Source organism: Acomys russatus, chromosome 32 (genome assembly GCF_903995435.1).
Source record: "Acomys russatus chromosome 32, mAcoRus1.1, whole genome shotgun sequence".
In the NCBI taxonomy this organism is placed as follows: domain Eukaryota; kingdom Metazoa; phylum Chordata; class Mammalia; order Rodentia; family Muridae; genus Acomys; species Acomys russatus.
This window is the reverse complement of record NC_067168.1, coordinates 22748928-22776453: the sequence shown is the minus strand read 5'-3', so window position 1 is coordinate 22776453 and position 27526 is coordinate 22748928. Positions and strand designations below refer to the sequence as shown.

The window sequence follows — 27526 nt, the reverse complement described above, 5'->3', positions numbered from 1 at the left end:
TTTCTTTTACTTACAGAATTGAGCTTTTTTAAAATGTGAAGACTATAAAAGCTCGACATTAAAGTAGTAAAAAGCACATAAATCATTATAAACACTTAAGTAATTTTAACATAAGTATATAGAAAATTTATTTCAGAAACAAGTTTGAAAGCTTTGAGTGTCAATTATGTTTGCTATATTTAATTATTTTAATATTTTATTAGTAAATTATGAATACGTAAAAATATAACAAAGATAATTCCAGGCTTTAAAGATTACACTCTACAGGAGAGGGAATATTAAATAGCTATGTTTAATTTAGCTGCAATATAGAAAAGACTATAAAATAAGTAAAGATAATGACACCACTCTGAGATACTAGATTTTTTAAAAAAAATGATGAAAACAAGTATAAATAGCTTGTAGAAGTGAGGAATGACAAGAAGTAGTCCAAATTACTCTTAGACTTGGGTTGGGGCTGCTAATCACACAGTATGGAAATCAGAAATTGAAAAAAGGTTGCTTCAGGGAAGATGAATTCAGTTCCGAAAATGGAAAACCTTCTGGTATCTGGGTTATCCAAAAGGAGGCATTTAGCAAGTAGTTCAATAAAAAGGAGCTTGGGAGTGGGAAAAACACCATAAAGATACATTTGGAAGTCATTAGCACACAGTAATCAAAGTCATTGGATGTGATCACTTGGGGCTCAGGACAGAGACTCAAGGAAGTTGTTGTTGTTGTTGTTAGTTTGTTTTGATTTGTTTTTTGAAAGGGTTTCTCGGTGTAACAAACCTGGTCATCCTGGAATTCGCTTTGTAGACCAGGCTGGTCTTGAATTCATAGAGATCTATCTGTCTCTGCTTCCAGAATGCTGGGATTAAAGGCATGTTTCATCATGCCCAGTTGTCAAGGAATTTCATTTACTGATAATTTAAGAAAAAAGGAGCAGAGAAAGGGAAGATGACAAGAGTCCAACATGGCACAAACAGAGCAAAGCTATTCATGGGAAGAGAAATTCCAGAAAGAAAGAAGAATGAGCCCCGCTACTTGCTGTGGGTGGAGGAAGCAGTGCAGACTGAGTAGGACATAAGCCTAAAAGGCAGATTCAGAGCTAAGACATCGAGCATTAAACAGTATGACGTGCTGGGGACTTTCTGGGAAACGTGGGACTCTGTGCGGCAGCCTAGCACTTAATGTTTGTGGTAGTTACAACTGACTGGCCCTCACTCCCTAGCCAGTAGTCTTCCATACCTCTGATACTGAAAAGGTCACGAAGTTAAAGACAAACAGAGCTGGCAGCTTCCTGTAGTTGCTGGGAATGAGTTGATTTTTTTGTTAGTTAGATACCTCCACAAGCGTTGGGAAGCTGGATGTCTGATGAGACCAACATGACAGCTGAGGTTCTAGGGCTGCTGCGGGGGAAGAACGACAAGAGGAGGCTCCAGGACTTAGCAACACGGCAGGTACCAAGAAGCAAGGAGCGGGGTCTCTATTTTGTCTAATGCAGATCTGTGGACAAACCTAGGATACACTGATCCCCTCTGGTGGCTGAACTCTCTATGTAGACCAGGCTAGCCGGGCCTTGAACTCATGGAGATCTGCCCACCTATGTTCACGAATATTGGAATAAAGGCACTCACCATCAGCAAATTAATATGATCTTTTAGGCTAGCGATCACCTAAAACTAGTTTATAAGTATCATGGCAGCCTAGTATAAGTAGTTTCCCTATGCCTGGAAATTCTGATTAAGTCAAGTCTTTAAGTAGTCCTTGGAAATCTAAACTTTGGATTTAAAAAGGCCTTTGGATTTAAGGGCCTCAGTATTTTCAATATTTTTTGACTCTTTTTTTTTTTTTTTTTTTCCAAAATAGTTAATCAGTACTCTTTGGCATCCTCTCCTTAGTCTTGCTGGAAGTTTCTCTAAGACAGCGGTCACATTTGACTCAGGGATACTCTGCTGTTCTTTGTCCTGCCACGATGACTAAAGGAGCCTTTCATTCTGCTTACAGATCATCAAACACTCTGTACATAGGACACGTCCAAGCGGGTCTGGAGCCCGACTTTACTGTTATGTAGACATGGTCTACACATCCAGGATTTTGATTTTAAGATTCTTTTTTTTTAATCGCTGACCCCTTTACTTCTCCACAGTGGTGCTAATAATGCCAAGTTCCTCACTGAACTCTCCAGAGTCTGTCATCACCTTCTAATCTCATTTGTCTTACTGCCCAATTAGGGTTCACATTTACTCTAAATCAGCGTCTAGACTAAGAGCTGGTCATTCAATAGAGGTTTGCTGAATCGCTGTCATTAAAATAACCTCTTGGGAGCTGGGCATGGCAGGCGCATGCCTTTAATCCCAGCACTGGGGAGGCAGAGGCAGGAGGATTGATATGAGTTCGAGGCCAGCCCAGTCTACAAAGTGAGTCCAGGACAGCCAGGGTTACACAGAGAAACCCTGTCTCAACAACAACAACAACAAAACAAAAAAAGAAATAACAAAACAAAAAACCCCCACCCCACCCCCACGAAAAAAGAAAAAAAGAATAACCTCTTGGTACACTCTGTATGACTAACCAGGATTGATCTATTTCCAGATTATCAAAGCAAACTTTGAAACCTTGTAACTGAGAACACTGACTTCATATGAAACCCAACACAAGCTTTGTGACATGAGCCATAAAAATTACTAGTTCTTTACTTGATAAGTTGCGTATGATATTAAGTATGAAATATACCAATTACTTTGAGGATTTAAATGGAAAACAAATATGAACAGAAGATGCACTGTATTGTGTCAACTATTTTAAATGATTTACCTAAAGCGCCTCCCACGCTGCTGGTTCATTTTTGCTCGAGGAGCTACGCCATCAACAGCCATGAAGAATACTTTCCTAGGTTTAATAATTCGAAACAATACCTCCAAGTAGTGAAAAATGTCAGAAAAAATTTTGTCATCTGAAATTCTGAAGTGAACATCATCATCGTTAGGATGAGAACACTGATGTATAATTCCATTCATATCCAGGTACAAGTTATCAAATTCTGGAATCTAAAAAGAAAAAACAGTACGTTCCGGATTATTAGTTACAACTGTTTTAATGCCTGGGAAAAGTGATTCTTTAATGGTTCAAAACAAAAACCAAACTAAACTAAATCGGACCAAACCAGGATGTTATATATTTTGCTTATATAAAAACTCAAGGGGTCGGTCCTCTTCCCGAGACTCAGGTTTGGATCCGAGCACTTACATGGGGCTGTGGACAACCACCTCCACCTCCAGCCCTCAGGGACCCAATGCACTCTTCTGGCTTCCTCAGGCACCACGTGCATATGTACAGACATGCAGACACACATACCATAAACACACATATAAAGTTAAAAAATATTTTAAAAACCAGAATAAATAGTCATAATTCAATAAAGTAGGTAAAGGAAAGCAAACAGGAACAACTAGCAATGAAAAGACAAATTATGTAATTATGTAATGTACCAATGGCCTGACCTAATTTACTGTGAGGAAATAGATTATTTCCTCACAGTAAGGAAAACAGCCTAAAAAACACTCATTTAATATGGCACTCAAAATATTAGCTTCCTCCCTTTTTGCTATATGGCATCTCAAAGTCTCAATTTCCTGTATAAATGAGAAATAATGTCTATTACATCAAAAGCCTTAATAAAAGAGTATAAAAGGTTTTACAGGCAATTTAATGCCTTTTATACTTGGTTCACTCCAACAGAGCCATTTACTTGGTTACATTAGTTTTTAAAGCTTAGATTATAAACAGGGTAGTGCTGGAGCAAGCCTTTGATCCCAGAACTCGAAGGCAGAGGCAGGTGGATCTCCGCATTCAAGGCCAACCTTGTCTACAGAGTGAATTCCAGGACAGCCAGAGCTACACAGAGAAACTGTTTCAAAAAACCAAAACCAAGGGGGCTGGAGAGATGGCTCAGAGGTTAAGGGTACTGACTGCTCCTCCAAAGGTCCTGAGTTCAATTCCCAGCACCCACATGGTGGCTCACAACCATCTATAATGTGATATAATGTCCTCTTCTGGTCTGCAGGTGTACATGCAGCCAGAGCACTGTATACATAATAATAAGTAAATAAATAAATATTAAAAAAAAAAACAAAACCAAAACCAAAAACTCCAAGAAACAAAAAAGGAAAAACAGCTTAGATTCCTTGAAAACGGAGGCAAAACAGTTGACCTGATACAGTGGAAAGTTGGCCTTCAGCTGTCATTGTGGGGCTTGGAGGGGTGCGGGAGCATTGTTAGCTATTTTTATAGACAATCTTCATGACTCTGGTTTTCATTTATCTTTGTTCTAAGCCAGTAGGGTGAACACTATGACACAAACGTACACTAACGGAGAACTGAAATGCTGCAACTCTCCAGTTCTATCTAGTGTAATTGAAGGATTTCAAACTAATCTCCTTTATACATTAATAAAAGAAAAGTAGCTTAAATTCAATTAGTAAACATGTGCAGTTAATAATATATTTTCTCATTACTGAAAAATGGCATGCCTTGTGAGGATTGAGGGTAACAAGTTTTAAATCACTAAACATTGCCAAACATTTATCTAAAATACCTACTTTATAGCATTAAATAAGCACCACATAAAAAGTCTTTAAATGTAATATTTAACAAATAGGCTCAACTGAAACTAACAGCTAAATTGTGACTATTTGCTTCAAGAATCTGAAAACCCAAATGAAACCTCACTATAAACTCTTGAGAGTGAAACAATTTATACAAAATGTTTCAATTTCTTTAGGAGAATAAATGCGGGACAATAAAGGGTTCCTTAGCCAAATAGTTCAAGGTCAGTCTGAGCTGTCTAAGGGTAGAATAAAGTGAGTGAGTGAGTGAGTGAGTGAGTGAGTGAGTGTGTGTGTGTGTGTGTGTGTGTGTGTGTCTGTAAAAAATATTGTTTTAAATCTTAAGTCTATAGAATGGCTGAGTAGGTACTTCATATCCGTTATCCTAATGTTTGGGAGACTGGCAGACTGCAGTTCCAGATGAAAAAATGCCTAAATAGTTTCTCACAGAGCTGGGCACGATGGAGCACACCTGGACTCCCTGCACTAGGGGAGGCAGAGGTATGCTGATCTCTGTGAGTTCAAGGCCAGCCTAGTGTACAAAGTGAGTCCAGGACAGCCAAGGCTACACAGAAAAACTTGTCTAAAAAAAAAAGTTTCATACAGGAGGACCAACAAGAAAAGTTGTCTCAGATACAAGTCTTTATTGGTTCTGCAACTATTTTGACTGACAATGTCTTTGTGATTCAATTTTCTCAGGATTTAGTTACGAAAACCAAGTAGATAATTCTATGTGGCTGGGTATAGTGTGGCTGGTGGTACATGCCAGTAATTCCTGTATTTAGGAGGTGGAGGTAGGATTACAAGTTTAAAGTCATCCTATGGTATATAGCAATTTCAAGGACAGTCTGTGCTACATGAGACAGTGTCTCAAAAACTCCAAAGTACAATGATTGCTACTATGATAAATAAGTAAATGCATACATATAAAAATTAAAATTTTTTTAGTTCATAGTAAATATTTAACAAAATTCATCTATTATTTTTAAGACTTAAAAATAATTCAAAATGTGTTTGTGTGCACATTCCTGTGTGTGCAAGTGCCATGGAAGCCAGAAGTGGGTGTTGGGATATCTGGAGCTGGAGTCACAGGTGGTTGTGAGCCTCCTGAGGATGTGGGTGCTGGGACGTGAATGTGAGTCTTCTGCAAAGACAACACGCGTTTTTCACTACAGGGTTCTCTCTCTAGCCCTAAAAGTTTAGCTATTTTAATAGCTCTGTGCTAGATCAAATAGCTGTCCAGCTCTAAGAATTTATGATGCTAATTGTATTCTTTTGTAAACAAGACAGGTCATGAATATGTGTTTACCTTCTTTCTGAACATCCATCCTATGAGAACCCTCAGGGGAGCACAGCTGCCTAGAAAGGAGTGAGTAGGCTTGTAGTAGTGGATTTTAAAAAGGAAGGCTTCCTGCAGGTTAGGCAACGGCTACTCCCAGGGCTTCATGCATATTAGTCAAGTGCTATGCCACGGAGCCACGCCCTGACCACCACTGCTATCTCCTTCCTTCTCAGTGAGGGTGCTACTGACTCTAAAACCACACCAGCAGCTCATCCACCGTGAAATGGAATGTCACTGGCAACAGGCCAGGCCAGCAATGTGGCCTCTGTCAGCAGTGCAGCCTGAGGAGTCCTCAGAATTTGGATCCTTTCTGTCTATCACAGGAGAAAATTTCATAATGAGTGACAATGAAGCAAAGTTAACTATTTATCAATCAGAAAGAAAATAGGTTTTTGAAGAGAATCAAGTGTGGGTACTGTGAGAAGGGCAACACAGGCGGATGGAGGGTTGAAGCTACTTACTCAGCAGCTAAGTTTGAATATTAAGAGAAGGTTAGTAGTATTTTTCTTACTTTTAGAATTTTGTCCTTGAAGAGATGCTTTTTAAGTACACCGTGAAGGCTTGTAGGTGAAGGGAGTACAGCACCGACCAAAATGGTCCTTACTTATACACTAAGATCACAAGGAGGCTGGACTTAAGGAGTAGTTCACTAACCCCCCCCCCCTTTTTTTTTTAAACCAGATCTGACAGTGATGCTTCTCAGAAAGGGGTGGGTGTTACAGCTTTTGTATATGGTCTGGTTAGTTATACCACACATCCTGTGTGCCAGACCGCAGAGGTAAATATTAGAACCAGAAGACTGAGGGAAATCCTTCCATTCATCCCTTTATTTCCTAACTTGCTCTCCTGCCTCAACCCATATGGGTAGATGCTGTTTCTCATTTTGTCTCCTTCTGCCCCTCAGTGATTGCAGAGACACTAACAGGGGCAAAGTTGCTATTTTGCATTTAGGGATTCACAGACTAAAGGTACTAGCCCTTTTCTTTTTCTAGGTGAAGTCTTGTAATTTTAGTTAGACTATTGGTCAACTGAATAAATATTCTCAGGTACGTGGTATTTAACATGTGCGTGCATATATATATATATGTATATACATATATACATATATATATGGTTTTAATAATAGTTTTAGCATTTTTCTGCTGCCTTTTCTTTTTCAGAAATACCTGTTATTTATCTTGTTTGCCTTTATATTACCTTATCACTCCTATTTGCTACTTTCTCCTGAAAACCTTTTTCCCTGGTGCTGGGGATAGAAACAAGGGCCTCAAGCACGGTGGGCAAATTCTTTACTACTGAGCTGCATTTCCAGCATTTGAATCCTCTTTTAGTCTTTTTAGTTTTTACCTTTTCTTCTCTTGGCCTTGCATTCGATTTCTCTAGAGGAACAGAACTGACAGAATTGCTGTATATCACAAGGGGCTTTATTAGACTGGCTTAAAGGCTGTGGTCCCCTAGTTACAGGTGCTCTGTGTCACCCACAGCTTTTATGTGGGTGCTTGGGTCCTTTTCTCATAGGACCACTCTTTTGGTCTCTTTTTAATAAAATATTTGTGTAGACATTACTTTGATACATCAAGTTTCTATTTATGTATTTATTTATTTTTATGTGTATGAGTGTTTTGCTTACATGCGTGTCTGTGTACCATGCTCTACAAGTAAAGTTACAAACAATTGTGGGTGCCAGAAGCAAACTCAGGTCCTCATAACCAGGGCTCTTAACCATTGAGCCATATCTCTGCCTCCTATTTATTCATTCGCTTATTTATTTATTCGTTCATTGTCTTTGAGATAGGATCTCATTATGTAACTGGCTGGCCTTAAACACAGAGATCTGTAAGCCTCTGCCTCCTGAGTGCTGGGATTACAGGTGTAGGACACCATGCCCTGCTGACGCACCAGGGTTTAAAGTTTACTTATGTTGAATTTTAAAGCAATCCTTTCTTTCTTTCTTTCTTTTTCCCCTCGAGACAGGGTCTTTCTGTGTTAGCCTTGGCTGTCCTGGACTCGCTTTGTAGACCAGGCTGGCCTTGAACTCACAGTGATCCACCTGCCTCTGCCCTCCCAGCAATCTTTACTTTCAATTTCAACCTACTGTAAAACTTTCACAAAATCTATCTTGCTGTCCACGTCAGTTTTGTTTTTGCAACCAAATTCCTCAGGATGGAAAACACAAGATATTTTAACCAAATAAATACCTGTGGCCAAAGAGGACAGAATAAAATGTTGTTGAACATATTATGTGCTTTCAAATATTTATTGATCAAAGATCCCGGGAGGAAAAAAAGATCCTGAAAAAAAATTGTCTCAATTTTCAATCTTCTCCCTGGAACTAAATACTCTTTAAATCCTCAACCTATGTTTCAAATAAATGAAAGACAAACTAGCATTTTGGAACTTTATATAAACTTAAAAAAATATGCCAAGCTCCACTGAACTTAATATCAAAAGAATCTTTTCCAGAGCGGGATTCTATCTTTAACCTTATAAGTACCTTCAAAATCAAATCAAAACAAAAATCCCCATATAACTGACAGCATCCAGTATTAATACAGTGGCACTTACCAAAAAATAATTCAATTCGTTATACAAATTTCAAAAACGAGGTTTTTTTCCCCTTCTGCAAACCAAAGTCATTATCAAAGTCACCCAATATGACATACTAAATTATCAAAGTCTAGTTATGTATTAAAACATTTGGTGTCTTTCCTCCGTTATTCAACCACACAAATATATTCCAATATACAGCTATACAAATACACACTTTTAGAACTCACATAAACAATGTGGTGGGGCCATTATACACGAAGTATTATTAATGTTTCGGGTTCTTACTGCCATACCAAAGCTGCTAAACATCGCCCCCCATCCCTGCGCTCCAACTAAACGTTTTGTTCGTTTAGACAATAGAGGGTCGGTACTGTCTGGGGGCTAACAGATGTATCAAAAGATATCACAAATACGAGCCATTGCTATATCAACCGGTCTAGGAGTCGGGGTTAAATGCAGCTCTTCACGTCTGGAGTACTCGGCGATTCCTCCACAGGGACGTTATTGCTTGTACGCGGGTCTGTTGCTTGGCGTGGGACGATGGACCCGGGAAGATTTCCCACTCAGCCTCGCAGCCTAAGGCGAAGCGTCAGCTGCAGCTCCCAGGAGGACAGAACGGGCTTATTTAAAGGCTTCCCACTAAGGCTCCTTTGGAAGTCTCGGAGGGCTCTCCCAAGGGGGAGCTCAGACCTGCCACAAGCTCCCGGCGCGACCACTCTCCTCGGACCGGCCTCACTTGGAGGCCACCAAGCCTCTGTGCCCGACTCTCCTCCTCCTGTCCGGCCGCTGACCAGCAGGGCAGGCAGCTGGAAGGCTCAGGTCCCACTGCCTAGAGAGGCCCGCGGGCCCGCCTTTTGCGCCGCGGCCTGAGCTCACCCACCTGATGCTCCTTCACCACTTCGCTGAGGCAGGGATACCGCTCCGAGATCCATCGGTAAAACTTGGGGACTCCCATTTTGACCGTCAACACTTATTCCAGTAGCTGCAGAAACGAAACCAAACGCCCCGCCCGGGCCTACGCTGCCGCCTCTGGCCGTCGCTCGGAGGATGACAACACAAGGTCCTCCAGACCATAGAGCAAACCGCCGGCGTAGACGGGAAGGACGGTGCCGGTGGGCGGGGCGTCCTGTCTATCCGGCTGCCGCGCTGCTCTTCTATACTCGTTGGTGGCGGCGCGAGAGGCGTGATTGTTGCATTAGGTGAGCTCAGTTTTAAAATGCCAAGTGGTAGAGGTGTGGACTTGCAGACGGAATGCAAACATTTAAGGGACAGCTGGGAGAGTGTGTTAGTTTTATGTCAGTTTGATACATGGCAGAGTCAATGGGAAGAGGAACGTCAACTAAGAAAAATGCTGCCTCCTGATTGGCCTGCAGGAATATTTGATCGAAGTGGGAGGCCCCATCACATTGTGGGCTGGTGCCACACCGGGGCCCGTGGTCCTGGGGTACACAAGAAAGGCTGAGTAAATAAGCCTGAAAGCAGCGTTCCCCCATGGCGTCTTCAAGTTCTTTGATGTTGGACTGTGATGTCAAAGTGTAAGCCAAATAAACCCTTCCCTGCCCAAGTTGCTTTTGGTTATGGTGTTTATCACAGCAATAGAAACCGTAAGAGAGGGTGTTTGTACTGCGGGGCTTGTACTTGCTCGCCCTCCTGGAATTGTTGAGCTCGCTATTTTTCAACAAGGACTGGAAAAGGTCTGGTTAGTTTGTGAGGGGAGTTACTTTCTCAGAGTAATGTGAACCTACAGAAGAGTTTTTAAAAAGAGTAATATTGCAGCATTTCAAGATTCTGGGTTACTCCCCTCACTCACAATTTTTGATACCTTGTTTCAAAACAAAGGAACAAAACCCAGAAAACCTATTGTGCCACGCAAGCCCATACACCCCAGCACTTAGGAGGCATAGGACAATCAGAATTTAAAGGCCATCCTCATATGAAAGCCTAGTGTGTAGGCAGGAGGATCAGGAGTTCCTCACCTACATAAGAACCTGCCTTAACTGAATAGGACAAAAGCCACCATGAGCATTTCTGTACTTGGCTCTACCATTATGTGACTTTCCTTACAATAAGTACTGCAGAAGTTACTTAATGCTTTCTTTTAAAACTGCCTGTTCCATGATTAGGACTTGGACAGCATCTATCTTTAGTCAAAGGAACCTTTCTTTCTTTCTTTTTTCTTTTTTTGGTTTTTCGTGACAGGGTTTCTCTGTGTAGCCTTGGCTGTCCTGGACTCACTTTGTAGACCAGGCTGTCCTCGAACTCACAGCCATATGCCTGCCTCTCCCAGCGCTGGGATTAAAAGCGTGCGCCACCACGCCTAGTTGCTTTCTTTCTTCTTAAAATGTTTCCAAATCTCATTGTCTTTATACACGTTAGATTTTTAAAACCAGGTTGAAATATTTAATGATAAAGCATTCAATATGATCTTGACCTGAATGTAAAATATTACATTAGCCTTGTATTGGAAATTTTTTTTTTTAATATATGGGGAATGGATATAAAAAATGTAATATATGTATATATATATTTTTTTCACTAGTAAAGAATGAGTTTATATATCATTTGATGGAAAATGGATGCAAGTAGAGGTCATCATATTAAGTAAATTAAGTCAGTCTCAGAAAGAAACTATCTTTCATTTATGGTTCCTATATTTCATATCGTTACTTTAAAATCATGTATGTATATGTGACATGAAAGCAGAAACAACTGTTGAAGGAAAAAAAAAAGACTGAGGCAGGTGATCAGCAGGAGGTATGGGAAGAATTTGTTCAAAGTATATTATATACTTACATGAAATGATCCTGATGTAACCCAGTACTATGTACAATGAATATACATCAATGCAAATAACTAGTTTAAATATATTTATATGAATAAAAAAGTGCCCCCCAAAAATTAAAATGGGTAAAAAGCACACATAGGCGATTAAAAAAAAAAAAAAAAAAAGATTTCCTAATTATCTTGTCCTTTACTGTTGGCATTAAGTTCTGAATAGGAAATGGTATGTTCAGTTTTCACATTCATGCCTTCGTGGCTTACTATGTTTTACCTCATTATACTTTCACCCATAGGGGAAAAGGCAGAGTTCTATTTAGCAGTTTTCCATTTGACTTGGCAATTCTTTTCATTTTAATTTACAAGAAAATGTGCAGAAAACAAACACATTAAAAACTTTAGAATTAGCTGGGTGTGGTGGCGCACGCCTTTAATCCCAGCACTCGGGAGACAGAGGCAGGAGGATCTATGTGAGTTTTAGGTCAGCCTGGTCTACAAAGCGAGTCCAGGACAGCCAAGGCTACACAGAGAAACACTGTCTCGAACAATCAAAAAGAAAACAAAAAACAAAAACAACAACAATAAAAGCAAAACAAAAATCTTCAGTTTCACAAAAAATATGACTAATTCATAGCTGACTTGAAATTCATGTTTCTTGAGTTTCTCTTCCTTGATCATATTTTCACGTATCTACAGAACTTTATGAAGTGGTTTGGTGATGTGCTGTCATGTCCTACAGTGCAGAAGAGGCAGCTCTAGGTCCAGGTCCAGTCTAACACCTGCCCACAACATGAGTGCAATATAACTTTGTTGCTGTTCAAATGAAACCTGAAAACTCTGAAAAGGAAATAGATGAAAACTGTAAAATGTAATTAGGTTGGCTGGTTCTTTGCAATTACATTATTCTTAATCATGAGAATATGATGTTCTGTTTATCTAGTTGGAATATACAGCAGGTACTAAGAAAGCAATGTTCAAGAATTGAACCCATTATTTTAAATACTGTTAAAAATCACAAAGAAAAACTAGTTTTGGGGGCTGAAGAGATGGCTCAGAGGTTAAGAGCACTGGCTCCTTTTCCAAAGGTCCTGAGTTTAATTCCTAACAACCACATGGTAGCTCACCACTATCTATAATGAGATCTGGTGCCCTCTTCTGGTGTGCAGACAGAACACTGTATACATAATGAATAAATAAATCTTTAAAAAAAAAAAAAGAAATATTAGTTTCTATGAGACTATAAATAAAATGTATGTTGTACTTTAGAATTAAAGACACACCACTGATTAATAACACATGAATTTTAGATTATTAGTATATTTTTGAGGCAATTTTACATATACGGTGTCCAACCAAGGTACATTTGACATAGTAAGTTTTCATCAGTAGCTTCTTGTATGAGGTAATGCACATGTCCTTCAATAGATAATGGCAACCCTGTTACTCTATTTCGGGTCTTGATTACACCTTGTAGTCGCTGTTCAATGTCAAGAACGTGGGTTTTGGCCTAAAAAGATATAGAAAATCATTAAGGCTATAGACCCAATAACATGTAATGTTGATAATATGGAGTTTCTACTTTTCTCACTACTTAATGTTAGCACTGCATGACTAAACAATATCCTGAGCAATGAAACAAACCCAGCTAACTGGAGACGCTGACTTTGATGTTTACAATGACTTACCATCTACTAATTAGGCATGTTTATGCACTAAAAAAATCACCAGGTAACTCTGTACATCACAATTCCAGAAAGGTAATAATTTAAAGCATCTGTTTTGAGGGCTCAGTGGTGGAATGAGGGTTTAGGAAACAGGAGACCCTGGGTTCTGTTCCCTTCCACTGAAAAAAACAAAATAAAGCAAACAAGAAGCAACCTATTTTGAAATGTTCTTAAATGTTACATTAAAAATGTATCGGTTAAAAAAATGTATCGGTTTGGCCTAAGATTGCTAATAAAAGACACAGCCTGAAGCATACTTCAAGGCTGCCAACCCAATGCTGGGCAGAATCTAAACTAATACAAATCTCCTAAACTATGGTAAACAAACTATTCTAAACTGATATATAATACACATACCCCAAGCATTTGCACTAAGATATTCCTCCAGCCATTCTCCCTTTGTCCTCCTCCTATACAGTCAACAGTCACTCTACTTCAATAGACAATCTTTCTAGCTCTCCTCCAGGAGGTCCTCCTGCCTTCCACTCCCTGTCCTTCTGCCCAGCTGATTGGCTAAACAGCGCTTTATTGACAGTTGTTACTTCCACCCAGCATTCCTCCACACTTAACTATTTAAGTGAGGATTACAACAATGGTGGTGATGTTCTAATGGCTAGTACATTTACATTAGTGCAGGCAGATGGAATTTTAAGTAATACTTGGAATCCGTTTATTTCTCTTAAGAAAAAGCATATCAGAATACAAACTTGAGAATGGTGTTACTAGAAAAAAATTTTTTGAGCCAGACATAGTGGTGTATGCACCTTTAATGCCAGCACTAAGGGAGGCAGAGAAAGGTGGATCTCTGTGAGCTCAAGGGCAGATTGGTCTACAAAGCAAGTCCAGGACAGTAACACAGAGAAACCTTATCTCAAACAAAACACAACAAAAAAGAAAGAAAATAGAAAAAAAATTTTTTTTCAGACTGAGGGTTGAAGCCTGGGTTGTTAACACTACTTAGAGCATGTACTTAGCATACACAAGGCCTTGGGTTGAATTCCAAGTAGCAAAAGTGGAGTGGGTTGAAAAAGAATCTTCAGTGTTTATCTGTTAACTCTGAGGTTTTTAACAAATTTTAGATTTCTGAGTAATCAAAATTTTGGTCACCGATAATATCTGGAATCAGTTCTGATTTAAAGAGATAGAAACTATTAGCTCAAGGCATGCTGCAGATTTTACTAACCTTTTCATTGACAACCTCCCCAGTTTCACTCAGTGGTGCTTTGGAATGCCCTTTCACTGGTTTACTCCATTCCACAAGGGGATCATGCAGGAAAGTCTTTAAGACACTAAAATTAAAACAGATATAATGTAGTAATAATACATTCATTACCTTTGCAAAAAAAACTTACTAAAATCAATATTTAAAAGAATAAGTGAAAAATAGGAAGATAAAAGTATTATTACAAAATATAGGATTATACTACATTTTCAGATAGCTTATGTGAAATTATTTTGGGGGCACAGGAGGCAAGTAAAGGAAAGGTAGAGAAGTAAGGTAGAAAGGAATCAGGTGTTTTGGGGGGAATAAAATGAATTCTGTGTGACATCTCAAAATATATACTGTTAACTATTAAATGAGTATATTAACTTATCCTCTACCATATTCGAGGAATATACAATACCTTCAGTTACCATACAGATTAAGCCCACATCTTTCTTCTGTGATCTAGACAGCAACTCCAACCACCTATGGGAAACTTGTCCTTGGTTAATTTAAGATTTCAGCCACTTCAAAAGGTATTTCCTGGCTGGGCAGTGGTGGCCTCTCGGGAGGCAGAGGCAGGTGGATCCCTGTGTGAGTTCAAGGCCAGCCTGGTCTGCTTTAAAAATTTGCCTTTCTGGACTGGGGAGGTAACTTAAATCAGTAAAATGCTTGCTGTGCAAGCCTCAGGACCTGAATTCAGATTTCCAAGCACCCATGTAAAAGGCCAGAAACAGCAGTGCATGTCTGTGACTCAGCCACTGAGAAGGTGGAGATAGGTGGTGACTGTAGCTCAGTGATCAGCCTGGTCTGGCCTAATCAGTGAATTCCATGTTCATTGAGTCCCTATATTAGAAAATAAGTGGAAAGCAATTAATGAAGACAGCTGATGCTGACCTTTGGCCTCCATATGTACAACACTAAATTAAAAGTGAAAGACTAACTGCCTTATTTCTAAGATGAACAAAATTCCCCTTCCTCCATACACTATATTGAATAAACCCAGCAATTGGCTGATAAAAAAGAAAAGGCATTACATCTGGAAAGAAGTCAAACACTATCTGCAGGTGAGTTGCTGTAGCAGAGGGAAACCGTTAGGTATCCACCACAGTCACTACTTAGAACATATGAAGCCCAGCATGCTCCACGATAGGAGCAGCTATACTTCTGTAAATTAGTAATTAACAACAGAAACAAAACTGACAGAAAAGTCATGCATGAGGGGAGAACACAAGGGTTGGCCTTAAGGTGCCTTCCACCTTTTGTCTGAGATAAGGTCTAATCACTGGCTGACTTGCTCTGTAGGTCTGATTCCACTTCCCATCTCTTACAGGTGGCTGCCACAACACTCAACCTTTTACATGGTTCTGGAGAGCTGAGCTCAGATCTTCACACTTGTGAGGCAGTGCCTTATGGACTGAACAATCCCAGCTGAGGAATCAAACTCTTGAAGATATCTGTGTGCACACAAATGCCCAAATGTTGGGGTAACCTACCCGCACACATATTGCATCAACTGGCTATGAAATTATGTCCCTGTATTCACAACTGCTAATTGCAGTGCAGGCAGCTCCAGGTGCTGGCAAGATATACAAATGCTTGTCACTCCCTCACCTGCCCCAAGAGAGGATTCTCTGAGATTATCATGTTAAAAAGCAAGCTGCTGTAGTGAAGGTCATGGAAGGTCATGTTGCCCTCTCTCTGGCCAAAACGCAACACTATGGATATGGACTTGGACAGGGTGTATGCAGTTCTGCTGCTGAGTCAAAGTGAGTAAGCTGTGGAGCTTCTCCCACTAGGCTAATAGCATTTTTTTCTTTAATGAGAAAGGATAATAGCGTTTGATAAATAAAGTTTGGAGCTTAAGTGGGGATAGGGGGTCAGAAGCAGAACAGGAGCAGGGCAGGGAGGCTGAGTGGAGCTAGATGGGTAGCTGAGGGACTGCCTCGAAAAGCAGGCTAACAGCCTTGCACTGTACAGATGTCTCTGTGTCTTTATTATTAAACCCCAAGAGGGACCCCAAAAGCCCCTCGGTACCCAAGGAGGCCAGAGGCATCAGACCCCCTTGCTCTCCTTTTGCTTGAGTGACAGGCAGTTGTGAACTTTTTGACATGGGTGATGGGAATTTACCAGATACAAGAACAGTATGTGTTCTTAACCACTGAGCCACTGCTCTACCTTCAGGAAACTAACTTTTAAAAGTTAAGACTTGTACATTTAAACACTGTCAAAACACTGTCTCAAAAAATTAATGAATATTTAAGTAAATGAAAAAACATACATTTATAGCTCAGAAAACAATGTTAAGATGGCACTACACTACAAATATAACTACAAATTCATTGCTACTCCTATCAAAATCAAAGCTGGCTTCCTGCAGTAACTGATGGCTTTAAAACTCAAAAAGACATATGAGGGAATCTGGCAAATCAAGCAAAACTCATACTTTCTGATTTCAAATATTATTATAAAACTCGAGTCATGAAGATAGTCGGTAGTTGGCACATTAACATATAACTCATTAGAATTACTGAAAACCAAGTGACCAATTCAACAAAAAGTAAACACAATTAAATGTAGGAAAAAGTCTCAACAATAAATGGTACCCAGGTGTGGTGACATATTTCTATAATCCCAGTTCAACACTTAGGAAGGGGGAGGATCTCTGTAGTTCAAGACCAGCCTGGTCCACATAGTGAGTTCCAGTTTAGTCAGGGCTACATAGTACTAACACCATGTCTTAAGCCAAACAAAATTTGCCAAGACAAGTGTATTTGTATAGGAAGAAGAATGGAAGTGAATGCCTGTTTCAAGCCATACACACAAAATAACTTAAAGCAGATCAAAGATAAAAAAGAGCTAAGTCTATAAAACAAGTAGAAAAATAACAATTCAAAAAATAACAATAAAAAGCCCCAAACAAACACAGATAGAAAGCCTCACAAGTTTGGATGGAACAGATTCTTTTTTTTTTTTTTATTTTACATGGGATACCAAAAATAACCAGAGTGAAAATGTAGATAAATTAGGACTTTATCAAAATTTAAAACTTTGGCTAGGGCTACTGATTGGCAGTAATGTGTATTTAACACACTAAAGGTCCTGGATTCAAGCCCCCAGCACCAAAACAAACCAACTCTTATGACTGAAGGGGGATTGGCAAAGTGAGAGAAAATAGCCTGGAGAGATGGCTCAGTGGTTAAGAGCACTGGCTGCTCTTGTAGAGGAAAATTCCTAGCGCTATCACGGCAGCTCATAATTGTCTCTGACTCCAGTTCTAAGGGATCAAACATCCCTTTTCTGGCCTTCACAGGCACCAGCACACATGTGGTGCACAGACATATATTCAGTCAAATAGCCATACGCACAAAATAAAAAAATTTTAATTAAAAAAAAAAAAAAAAAGAAAATATTTGTTGATCATGCATCATAAGGTTCTTGTATCCAGAATAAGTAAAGAATTATTATGGTTAAAAAACGAGGCAAAGAAGGCATCTATACTTCTATCTACTAGGGGATGCTAAGGCAGGAAGACAGATTGAGTCTACGAGTTTTAGGGCAGACTAGGTAACATAGCAAAAATAATATTCTAATGGTCTGAATAGACATTTATACAAAGATGATATACAAATGACAAAAGGGAACAATAACAACAACAAAAGCCCCAATGGTCAGCTGGGCGTGGTGGCGCACACCTTTAATCCCACAGGAGGATCGCTGTGAGTTCAAGGCCAGCCTGGTCTACAAAGTGAGTTCCAAGACAGTCAAGGCTACACAGAGAAACCCTGTCTCAAAAAGCAAAAACAAGAGGGCTGGAGAGATGCCTCAGAGGTTAAGAGCACGGACTGCTCTTCCAGGGGTCCTGAGTTCAATTCCCAGCAACCACATGGTGGCTCACAACCATCTATAATGTGATCTGACGCCCTCTTCTGGCCTGCAGGTGTACATGCAGGCAGAGCACTGTATACATAATATATAAATAAATAAATATTAAAAACAAAAACAGCAACAACAAAATGTTCAACATTCCTGGTCATTAGGAAAATGCAAGTTAAAACTACAATGAAATACTGCTTTGTAATCAGTAGGATGGTTAAAATAATAATGACATTTTCAGTGTTGGTGAGGATGTGGAGAAATGGAAATCCATACACACTACTAATGGAATTATAGTTTTTAAACTGCTTTGGAAGAAAGTTTGAAGATTATTCAAAGTATCATGACTCAGAAATACCATTCCCAGGCATACACAAAAGAATTGAAAATATTCATTCACATGGAGCTTCAGCCTAAAGTTCAAAGCTATGCTGTCCATAATGGCTAAACGGTGGAACCACTACAAATGCTTATAATCTGATGGTTCCATAACGATGGTATCATTCATATACAAGAACCCTACTTGGTGTTAAAAATTGTATTAAACAGAATGAAGAGCTTACGCATGATGAACCTTGAAACTACTAATGCTACAGAACAGACACAAAAGGTAACAAGTTATATGATCAAACTAACATTAAATGTCCACGATAAGGAATCCAGAGACAGGGAGTAGATTAGTGGAAGTGGAAAGGAGGAAGAAGTTGAGAATGAATGTCAGTGCCCACAGAAGTGTTTTGTGTCAGGTGTTAAACATATCTTAAAATTAGAGAATGCTAATGAATGAGTAATTATGGGACTATACCAAAACCCACTGAAAAGTGTGTGTGTGTGTGTGTGTGTGTGTGTGTGTGTGAGAGAGAGAGAGAGAGAGAGAGAGAGAGAGAGAGAGAGAGAGAGAGAGAGAGAGAGAGAGAGAAGAGGAGAGGAGAGGAGAGGAGAGGAGAGGAGAGGAGAGGAGAGGAGAGGAGAGGAGAGGAGAGGAGAGAGAGACAGAACTAACTTTGTAGCACCGACTGGACTGGAACTCAGTATGTACATTCAGAATGGTCTAGAACTTACCTGATTCTTTTGCCTCTGTCTCTTGAGTGCTGGGATGACAAGCATGGACTATCATGCCAAGCCTAAAGTTACTATTTTTAAAAATATACTTTAGCTAACACAGAGTGGTTTCCATATAAAGAAAGGTTATTAACTACCAGTATTTACATTCAAGGTCACTAGTAGATCATTTACAAAGTAAAGGTAATTACCTCATTAAAGGCTCTCTCTGATCCCTCATCAGCCTCAGTGTAACTTCACATGCTCTTCGAAACAGACCCTCTGTTCCCATAGGACCCATTCCATTAACCATATTATGAGTCAGGCGAAATGGTACAATTTCTGGAACTTCAAAAGTTTCTCCCTGAAAAGCATATACTTTTATTATAATGGCAATAATAAACTTATAAAACTGTTGCTTGGGCTGGAGAGATGGCTCAGAGGTTAAGAGCACGGGCTGCTCTTCCAGAGGCCTTGAGTTCAATTCCCAGCAACCACAAACATGGTGGCTCACAACCATCTACAATGAGATCTGGTGTTCTCTTCTGGCGTGCAGGTGTAACACACAGACAGAATTGTATACATAATTAATAAATAAATCCTCAAAAACAATATAAAAATGAAGCAACAAGAGCAACAAGAAAAAACCAAAACCTTTGCTCAAAGAGTTTAGAAACTCATGTCTGGACTTCTTTAGGGAAGAGACATAATAAGCTGTAAATGAACAGCCATCTCCTGACAAGAGCCACATGCCTTCCCCTCTGGGCAATTTGAAACCATGGCTTAATCTTAGATAAGATCAAAAAGACGAATGGATTCACTTTGTCCAATTTAGCATACTGGATATTACTATGGAATTTATTTATACATTCAGTATTTACTCTCAATAACATAATATGCAACTCTTCTCATGTCTGTATTTCTTTCCTCAACTATTACTTTAAAATAGAAGGGGAAATGACCACAGATTTTTAGCCTCAGATAGGAAAAGAAACAACTTAGTCCAGCTGTTCATTTTCTGACATTATTTATCATGCCTAGCCTATGTCTTTTTTCCTTCTAAACAGTTATTGTAAATTTTCCTTTTGTATGGTTTGATCTGTATGTATATTGTCTTTTTCATCTTCCTGTGATAGCTAACAACAACCCAAAGCAGACAGGAGCAAAGGAAACAGAGATGGCCTTCTAGTCTTCCTCCAGAGTTATAATAGTAGAAGATTACAGAAGTTCTGAGATGTACCCACTAGCCCTAATTTGCTCCCAAGGATCCACTCTGGTACTGTTTATTGTACTTGTTATTACTATTTAGTTGCTAGGGCTTGAATTCAGGACCTAGCACATACTGGGTAAGTACTCTACTTCTGACTATATCCTAGCCTGGCCCTTTCATTAACCTAGATCAGACTTATATGTACTGTCAAATATGGAAATATTAAACAACTCTAGCTTTATGGAACCAAGTCTCTGTAAAATGAAATGATCTGCCCAAGTTCACATAGGTAGTAATTGAGTCAAGACTTAAACCTATGCTAGCTTTCATATACCATTCTTCTAACTTTTCTGGATCCTAAGTAGCTTTCCTAAGGGATCCACTGATGGAAGCCAGTTAAGTGCTTCTCAGAGTTATGCAGCTGTGATTAAAGGTATAGCTAGGGAGAACGGTTATTGGGGAAAGAAAATTTGAGAGAATATATACAATTAACTGAATAACCATACCTTATTAAAAAGACAGTTGAAGTCCACATGTACACATTCACCAGTGAAAGAATCAAAAAGAATGTTTTCACCATGACGGTCTCCAAGCCCCAGGATATAGCCAACCATCGACATGACTGCAATAGAACGGCAGTATGCAGATCTACTACTGTACCTAAAGAAATACAATGCCTGTCAAATACTTGTGCCAGGTTTAGTAAGAAAAGAAAAAATTTAAAAATAAACATTAAACTCTAACTAGGTAACTTGCCATGATGTAGGATCAGGAAATGTTCTCAGAAACCACTCATGAAAAACAGGAGGGTGCCTTGGCAGGAGTATGTCTTGGAATACTTTGAGTTTTTCAGATAAGGCTGCTGACTTTGGTAGCATACACTGGCGAAGCTCCTTTCCTGTCATATACACTCCTACAAAGCAGAATGATTTTAATTTTTCACACAGCCAAATGAGAAAAGAAGCAAAAATAATTTTTGTTAAAATATGAAAGGAAGTGTCAATTTTTACTCCAACTGAAAAGCAAGAATGGAAAAATACCAATCGTACATATAAATGGTTATAACTTGATAGCATAACAAAATAACAAACTACTGTTTTTCTGTAATATTTATCAAAAGTATAGCCTCTTATTGATGAAAATTAATGTAAACAAAAAACCCCTCCATTTTATGATCAAATAACTCCAGAATATAAAATTCAGAAAAATTCAGGTGTGAGTGATCACTCTGGACTGCGAAAATGCTACCATTCTTACTAAAATCATAGTAAGCTCTCGTGGTCAGGATGTTACTACACTGGGGTAAACCAAACTCCCAGTAAAAAGGACAAACTGGTCCTCTGGACTAATTTAAGGCTGGTCTATGAAATTCATGGATTGCCACTATTACTGTTATTTAAATCCAAATCTTATTCTATAGCCAGGTCTAACCTGGAACTTAGGAATTTAATTTGTAAACCAGGCAGTCCTTGAACTTTTAGTAATCCCTCCTCTTCATCCTGAGTGCTGAGTCTACAGGTCTGTGCCACTACACCCAAAATGTTCTTGACTCTTCTTTTTTGAGGCAGGGTCCCACTATGTTATTGTGGATAGCCTGGAACTCACCATGTAGACCAGTTGGACCTTAAACTCAAAGAGACTTGCAGGCCTCTCCTTCCTGAGTACTAGGATTAAAAGGTGTCCAACAATGCCTGGCGTGTAACTCATTTTTTTGAGGCAGGGCGTTACTATGTAGCTCTGGCTGTCCTAGAGCTCAGTATGTAGATCAGGCTGGACTCAAACTCATAGAAATCCACCTCCCAAGTGCTAGGAATGATGGCATGTGCCAACATTCCCACTTCTGGCATGTCACTAATTCTTAAAATAACCTTAGATTGAAAAATCATCTGGATACAAAAAATCTTATGGACAAGCCCATGGTTTGAGACTTGCAGCCTCATTCACTGAATAGTTCTACCATATTTATAAGATGGATTCTTAACATTTGATGGAGGTTTTCTCCGTCCAAGATGCTCGTTCACCATGTGAACTTAAACTAGTTATTTAGATAATGGGGCTTGTTAATAACAATGACATGATCTATATATACCATGCTTAGTATAATAACCATACTATAGTGATTTGTCAATGCAACTTGTTATAGCATTTCTTACAAAATTGTGTTAGTAGCTGGGGTGGCGGGACACAACTTTAATTCCAACACTTGGGAGGCAGAGACAGGAGAATCTCTGTGAGTGTGAGGCCAGCCTGGTCTACACAATAAGTTCCAGGATAGCCAGGGCTACATAGAGAGACTTTGTCTCAAAAAATAAAACAAACCCCCCAAAGTATGTTACAGAACATAACCTTATATGAAAATACAGTTTTCACAGTTAGGACCAGGTTAAGAAGAGTATATTAAGGTGGAATTAATTCAATAACCCAGTAATAGGTATTCTTTTTTTGTTTGATTTGTTTTGTTTTTCAAGATAGGTTTACTCTGTGTAGCCTTGGCTGTCCTGGACTTGCTTTATAGACCAGACTGGCCTCAAACTCTGCCTCTGCCTCCCAGAATACTGGTATTACAGGCATGCATTACCGTGCCCGGTTTAGTCTGGTATTTTTTAATTAATTTATTTGCTTTACATCTTGATCGTAGCCCCCTCCCTACTTTCTTGGTCCCACCATCTGTCCCTCTTTCCCTCTCCCCCTTCTTTTATTCCTCAGAAAAGGGGAGACTCCTCACCCACCAAAGCTGATCCAGTTGCATCAGGACTGGGCATGTCTTCTTCCCCTGTGGCCTGACAAGGCAGCCCTGCCAGGGGCAATGTTATCAGAAAGCAAGCTATAGGCCGGGCGTGGTGGTGCACACCTTTAATCTGAGCACTCAGGAGGCAGAGGCAGGTGGATCTCTGTGTTCAAGGCCAGCCTGGTCTACAAAGAGAGTTCCAGGACATCCAGGGCTATTATACAGGGAAACACTAACAACCCCCCCCCCCAAAAAAAAGTAGGCAACAGTATTCTTATAGTACAATTGTGCTAGGGAGTTATGCTACTAAGGAGATGCAGTCAGTGGATAAACTGCCGTGCTTTCAAGCATGAGGATCTGATTTTAAATCCTCAGAACTCACATAAAGCTAAATGTAAATGTACACACCTATCATCCCAGTCCTCCCAGAGCAAGATGGGAGGCAGAGACCAGACAATTTCTGGAAGCTCAAGGCCTGACCTCGGCAGTGACAAGAGATTCTGTCTTAAACAAGTTAAGGACTGATACCCAGGTCATCTCTGACCACCACATGCACACTGTAGGTCTGCCATACTTGCACAAATGAATAGGTATACACTGATTTTAAAAAGATAAAGATTAAATATATTGTATACATGTATGGAATTTTTAATGAATAAAAATTTTAAACTCTTTTAAAAAGCGGGGGTGTCATTTGGTGGATCATACCTTTAGTCTGAGCACTTTGGGAGGCAGAGGCAGATAGATCTCAGAGTTTGAAGCCATCCTAATCTATATGGTAAGAGCCTGTATCAAAAAGAAACAAAAACTACAACAAAAAATAGGTGTGTAATTACATATCAATTTGATCAGTTATTTTTTTCTATTATAATCACAATTAACAATTATCTCATAAAAATGATTTGAGGGCTGGGCGGTGGTGGTGCACGCCTTTAATCCCAGCACTTGGGAGGCAGAGGCAAGCATATCGTTGTGAGTTTGAGGCCAGCCTGGTCTACAAAACGGGTCCAGGACAGCCAAGGCTACACAGAGAAACCCTGTCTTGGGGGAGGGGGAAAAAAAGAGAAAGAATTTGATACCAGATATGACCTGTTTCTTAACGTACCTTTGCCTTAATTTTTTCTTTTTAAATTTCTGGGATATGATAGCACTCTGCAGCCATGGGAGACATGACCCTCCTACCCTGGCTTTCATGAATGCTGGGATTATTAGAACTTATTCATAATCATTGCCTATAACATCAGTTTCTATGGTGTTTGTTAGTAATATTCTAGTTCCTCAGTCCTGCATTTATTCATCCTAATTTTACTATAATAAAGACCGTTTTCTACTTACCTATTTATGAAAGTATTTGTTTACATAAATATGAATGTATATTTATTTTGTTTTATGGGTTATAATTAATTACTATCAACATCATTTTTGCTAAAGTTACCAAGTTAGGACAGCCTTCTAAGCCAACCAAATATTTTCATTTCTCTAACAGTGCAAAAACTAACTTTCATTATTCATAGGATATTTACTTAATTGTTAAAGGCACATGAAGTAATTTCAGAATTGCTAATGAATACTGCAGAAAAATAAATGTTCATTTTTTTTTTGTACACTACCTCAAAGGTTTTTCCCACTGAAAAAAACGATTCAAAGGAAGGAAGGGAAGAAAGAAGCCCTTATATGCTTTTATATATAGAATATAAATTTCACCAGGACTAAGTAAAATATATGCACTGACTGATAAAAACTATTACACACACTGGGTGGTGGCGGTGCACACTTTTAATACCAGCATTCAGGAGGCAGAGGCAGGCAGATCTCTGTGAGTTGGACCAGCCTGGTCTACAGAGTGAGTTCCAGGACAGCCAAGGCCACACACAGAGAAACTCTATCTTGAAAAACCAAAACCAAACCAAACCAAACCAAAATAACCACAACAACCCCCCATACAAAAAAGAAACCCTTATTATATATTTATTTCATATGTTTGTAGGTAACAACCCCGTGGTATATACTTCTATCATAAGACTGAATATAATACCCCGTTCTTTATATATTTTGGTCAGAATAGGTCTCAAGCCAGCAGTATTGTTCACCCATTCAATAATCCCACATTCATCGTTCAGTGGAATAACTGCGTATGTTCGGATATGAAGTTCTCTTCGACGTGATTCTGCATCTTTTCTTAAGCTCTAAGAAAAACAGATAGAAATGAAAAAAAAATAGAGTTAAATTCCTATTATGTCAAATATATCTAAATATTTTTCGTTTCCTAGGAAAAATGCAATCCTGTGATGAATAATTCTTAAAGTCAGAGGAGGGAACTAGGAGGTCATGTCCCTCATTCTACTTCTAAAACTTAAAATGTCTAGTGGAATATCTTTTTAATTCTTGATTATGAATGTAACAAAATGCCATATTTGAAAAGTAGTGTTTGTAACCATATTAAGAACAAATTACTAATGTTTTATTTTCTACTGCACTATGGATATCATTAATGTTAAGTACTTAAGCATAGAGACTGATGTTTAATTTTATCTAAAAACTGTAAGAATCCTTATTGTTACTTTAACTTTCTCTCTGAGAAAGTCATAAAAAAAATCATGCTAGTGGGGCTGGAGAGATGGCTCAGCAGTTAAGAGCACTCTTCTAGAGGTCCTGAGTTCAATTCCCAGCAACCACATGGTGGCTCACAACCATCTATAATGTGATCTGATGCCCTCTTCTGACATGCAGGTGTACATACATACATATACATAAAATAAATAAATTTAAAAAATCATACTAGCTATCTAAATAATTAACTAACTAATTAATTTTGAAACTGTTTGAAAGAAACTAAGCACATTTCTCTAATAATTAACCTATTCCTTTCAGAAACATGGTCAACCAACCAAAAAACATCATTTAAATCACGTCTGGCAGTATTTATCTGAAATCCAGCATTAAGAGGTGGAGGCAGGGCATCAGAACTTCGGGGTCATCTTTGCCTACACAGCCATATTCAAGGACAGTCTGGGATATCAAAATAAAAAATAAAAATAAAAAAGAACAAGAACAAAACAAAAACAAAAGACCCCCGCCCCACCGCCAACCAACAAAAATAAAAAACTTAAAACCTTTAAGAATAAGTAGTTGTCACCAATGCTAGGAAACTATGACAAAATCATGTACAAATTGGTATCTAACCTCTACAACCAGGGTACTTGGCTAACAAGAGGCCACATACCTTAACAGTAATAAAATGTATTACGACTAAGTTAACAAACTAAAGCCAGCCCATCTGACACTGAAATCAGAAAAACACTGAAGGAGTTTTGGTATTAATGGATTAATGGTTTGATCATCACGAAGTAACATTTATCCAAGTAACATTTTAAGTGATTCTCACCATATTGCTTTTGAAATTACCACCGAGTAGTAACTTTTAAATATATTTGGTTAATTAAACCAAGTGTAGAGTATATTGTATTTTGGGAAGAGGGGCAATGGAAGCTGGAGATTGAGCCCAGACCTCAGCATTCTTATGCAATATCCCCAGCCTATAACTGTTCATAAAAACAACACACACAAGCTTGATGGTACAGACTTATAGTCAAGCATTTAGAAGATGGAGGCAAGAGGATCAGAGGTTCAATATAGAGAGTTCAAGGCCAGCCTAGGCCATAAGAGAAGCTCCCCTCCCCACCTCGAAACCAAAGGCCCTTATCTGTTATTCTATCTTTTCTATGCTAATGAACAAACACTTACTCTGCTAGTTAAAGAGAAAGCAGTGAAATATGGGGAAAGTGTGACAAAAGGCCTGTAGAAAGATCAACAGAGTTCTGTCTTTCTAGAACATGGTTTAATTCTTTTTTTTTTTTTTTAATCAATGTAAAGAAATATGCTAGGGTTATAAATGTCTGGCTGAAGAATAATTCAAAATAGACAAGACTATATAATTACCTATTTATTTTGAGACTGGGTCTTACTTGTAAAACTTACTAATAAAAAACTGAATTCCATTAGTCCACAATCCTTTCTCAAGTCATTTTTGGTTTACATATCATGATGTATTTGACTTAAAAAACAAAAACAAAAACCAGAGATCGTTGGTTTCTGAATAGATAGAATTTTTATGTAAAGATGACGACTGCCATATTTATGACAAGGTCAAGAGTTTTTGTAGCCTAACTGTGCTTGAAACCTTCCTGCTTCAGTCTCCTAAGTGGTGCTACTACCATCACTCCTGTATAATACTTCTTGAGTTAGATTTCCCATATCTGTGCGAGTCAGATAGCAAGCACTTACCAACAGAATGAAAAATAAAAAATAAAAAGCTAATGATTACTTCTAAACAGTGAAGTCATAGGAAAACAGAACCTATTTTTTTTTTTTTTCAGCACTGAAACAGAAACCCTGAAGTCTAGATAAGGAGAAAGTGTCTTATACAGATCCAAGAAGCAGAAAATATTTTCTTTCATTAACGTCTTATATTCTTCTCTAAAAAC

At 38.8% G+C, this 27526-nt stretch overlaps 2 protein-coding genes across 2 annotated transcripts in view; both read right to left on the bottom strand.

The window, feature by feature from the left end:
• Positions 1 to 9556, bottom strand: part of Xrn1 (5'-3' exoribonuclease 1) — a 98348-nt gene extending 88792 nt beyond the window's left edge. The window contains exons 1-2 of the mRNA XM_051140745.1: positions 9362 to 9556; positions 2800 to 3032 (exon numbers count right to left, since the gene is read on the bottom strand). Of these exons, the coding sequence (XP_050996702.1) occupies positions 2800 to 3032; positions 9362 to 9436 (308 nt within the window). The 5' untranslated portion in view covers positions 9437 to 9556. The remainder of the gene's footprint in view (positions 1 to 2799; positions 3033 to 9361) is intronic.
• Positions 9557 to 12530: 2974 nt separating this feature from the next.
• Atr (ATR serine/threonine kinase) overlaps positions 12531 to 27526 on the bottom strand; it is a 97474-nt gene continuing 82478 nt past the window's right edge. The window contains 6 exon segments of the mRNA XM_051140721.1: positions 12531 to 12766; positions 14167 to 14272; positions 19317 to 19468; positions 20821 to 20974; positions 21071 to 21227; positions 25078 to 25228. Of these exon segments, the coding sequence (XP_050996678.1) occupies positions 12593 to 12766; positions 14167 to 14272; positions 19317 to 19468; positions 20821 to 20974; positions 21071 to 21227; positions 25078 to 25228 (894 nt within the window). The 3' untranslated portion in view covers positions 12531 to 12592.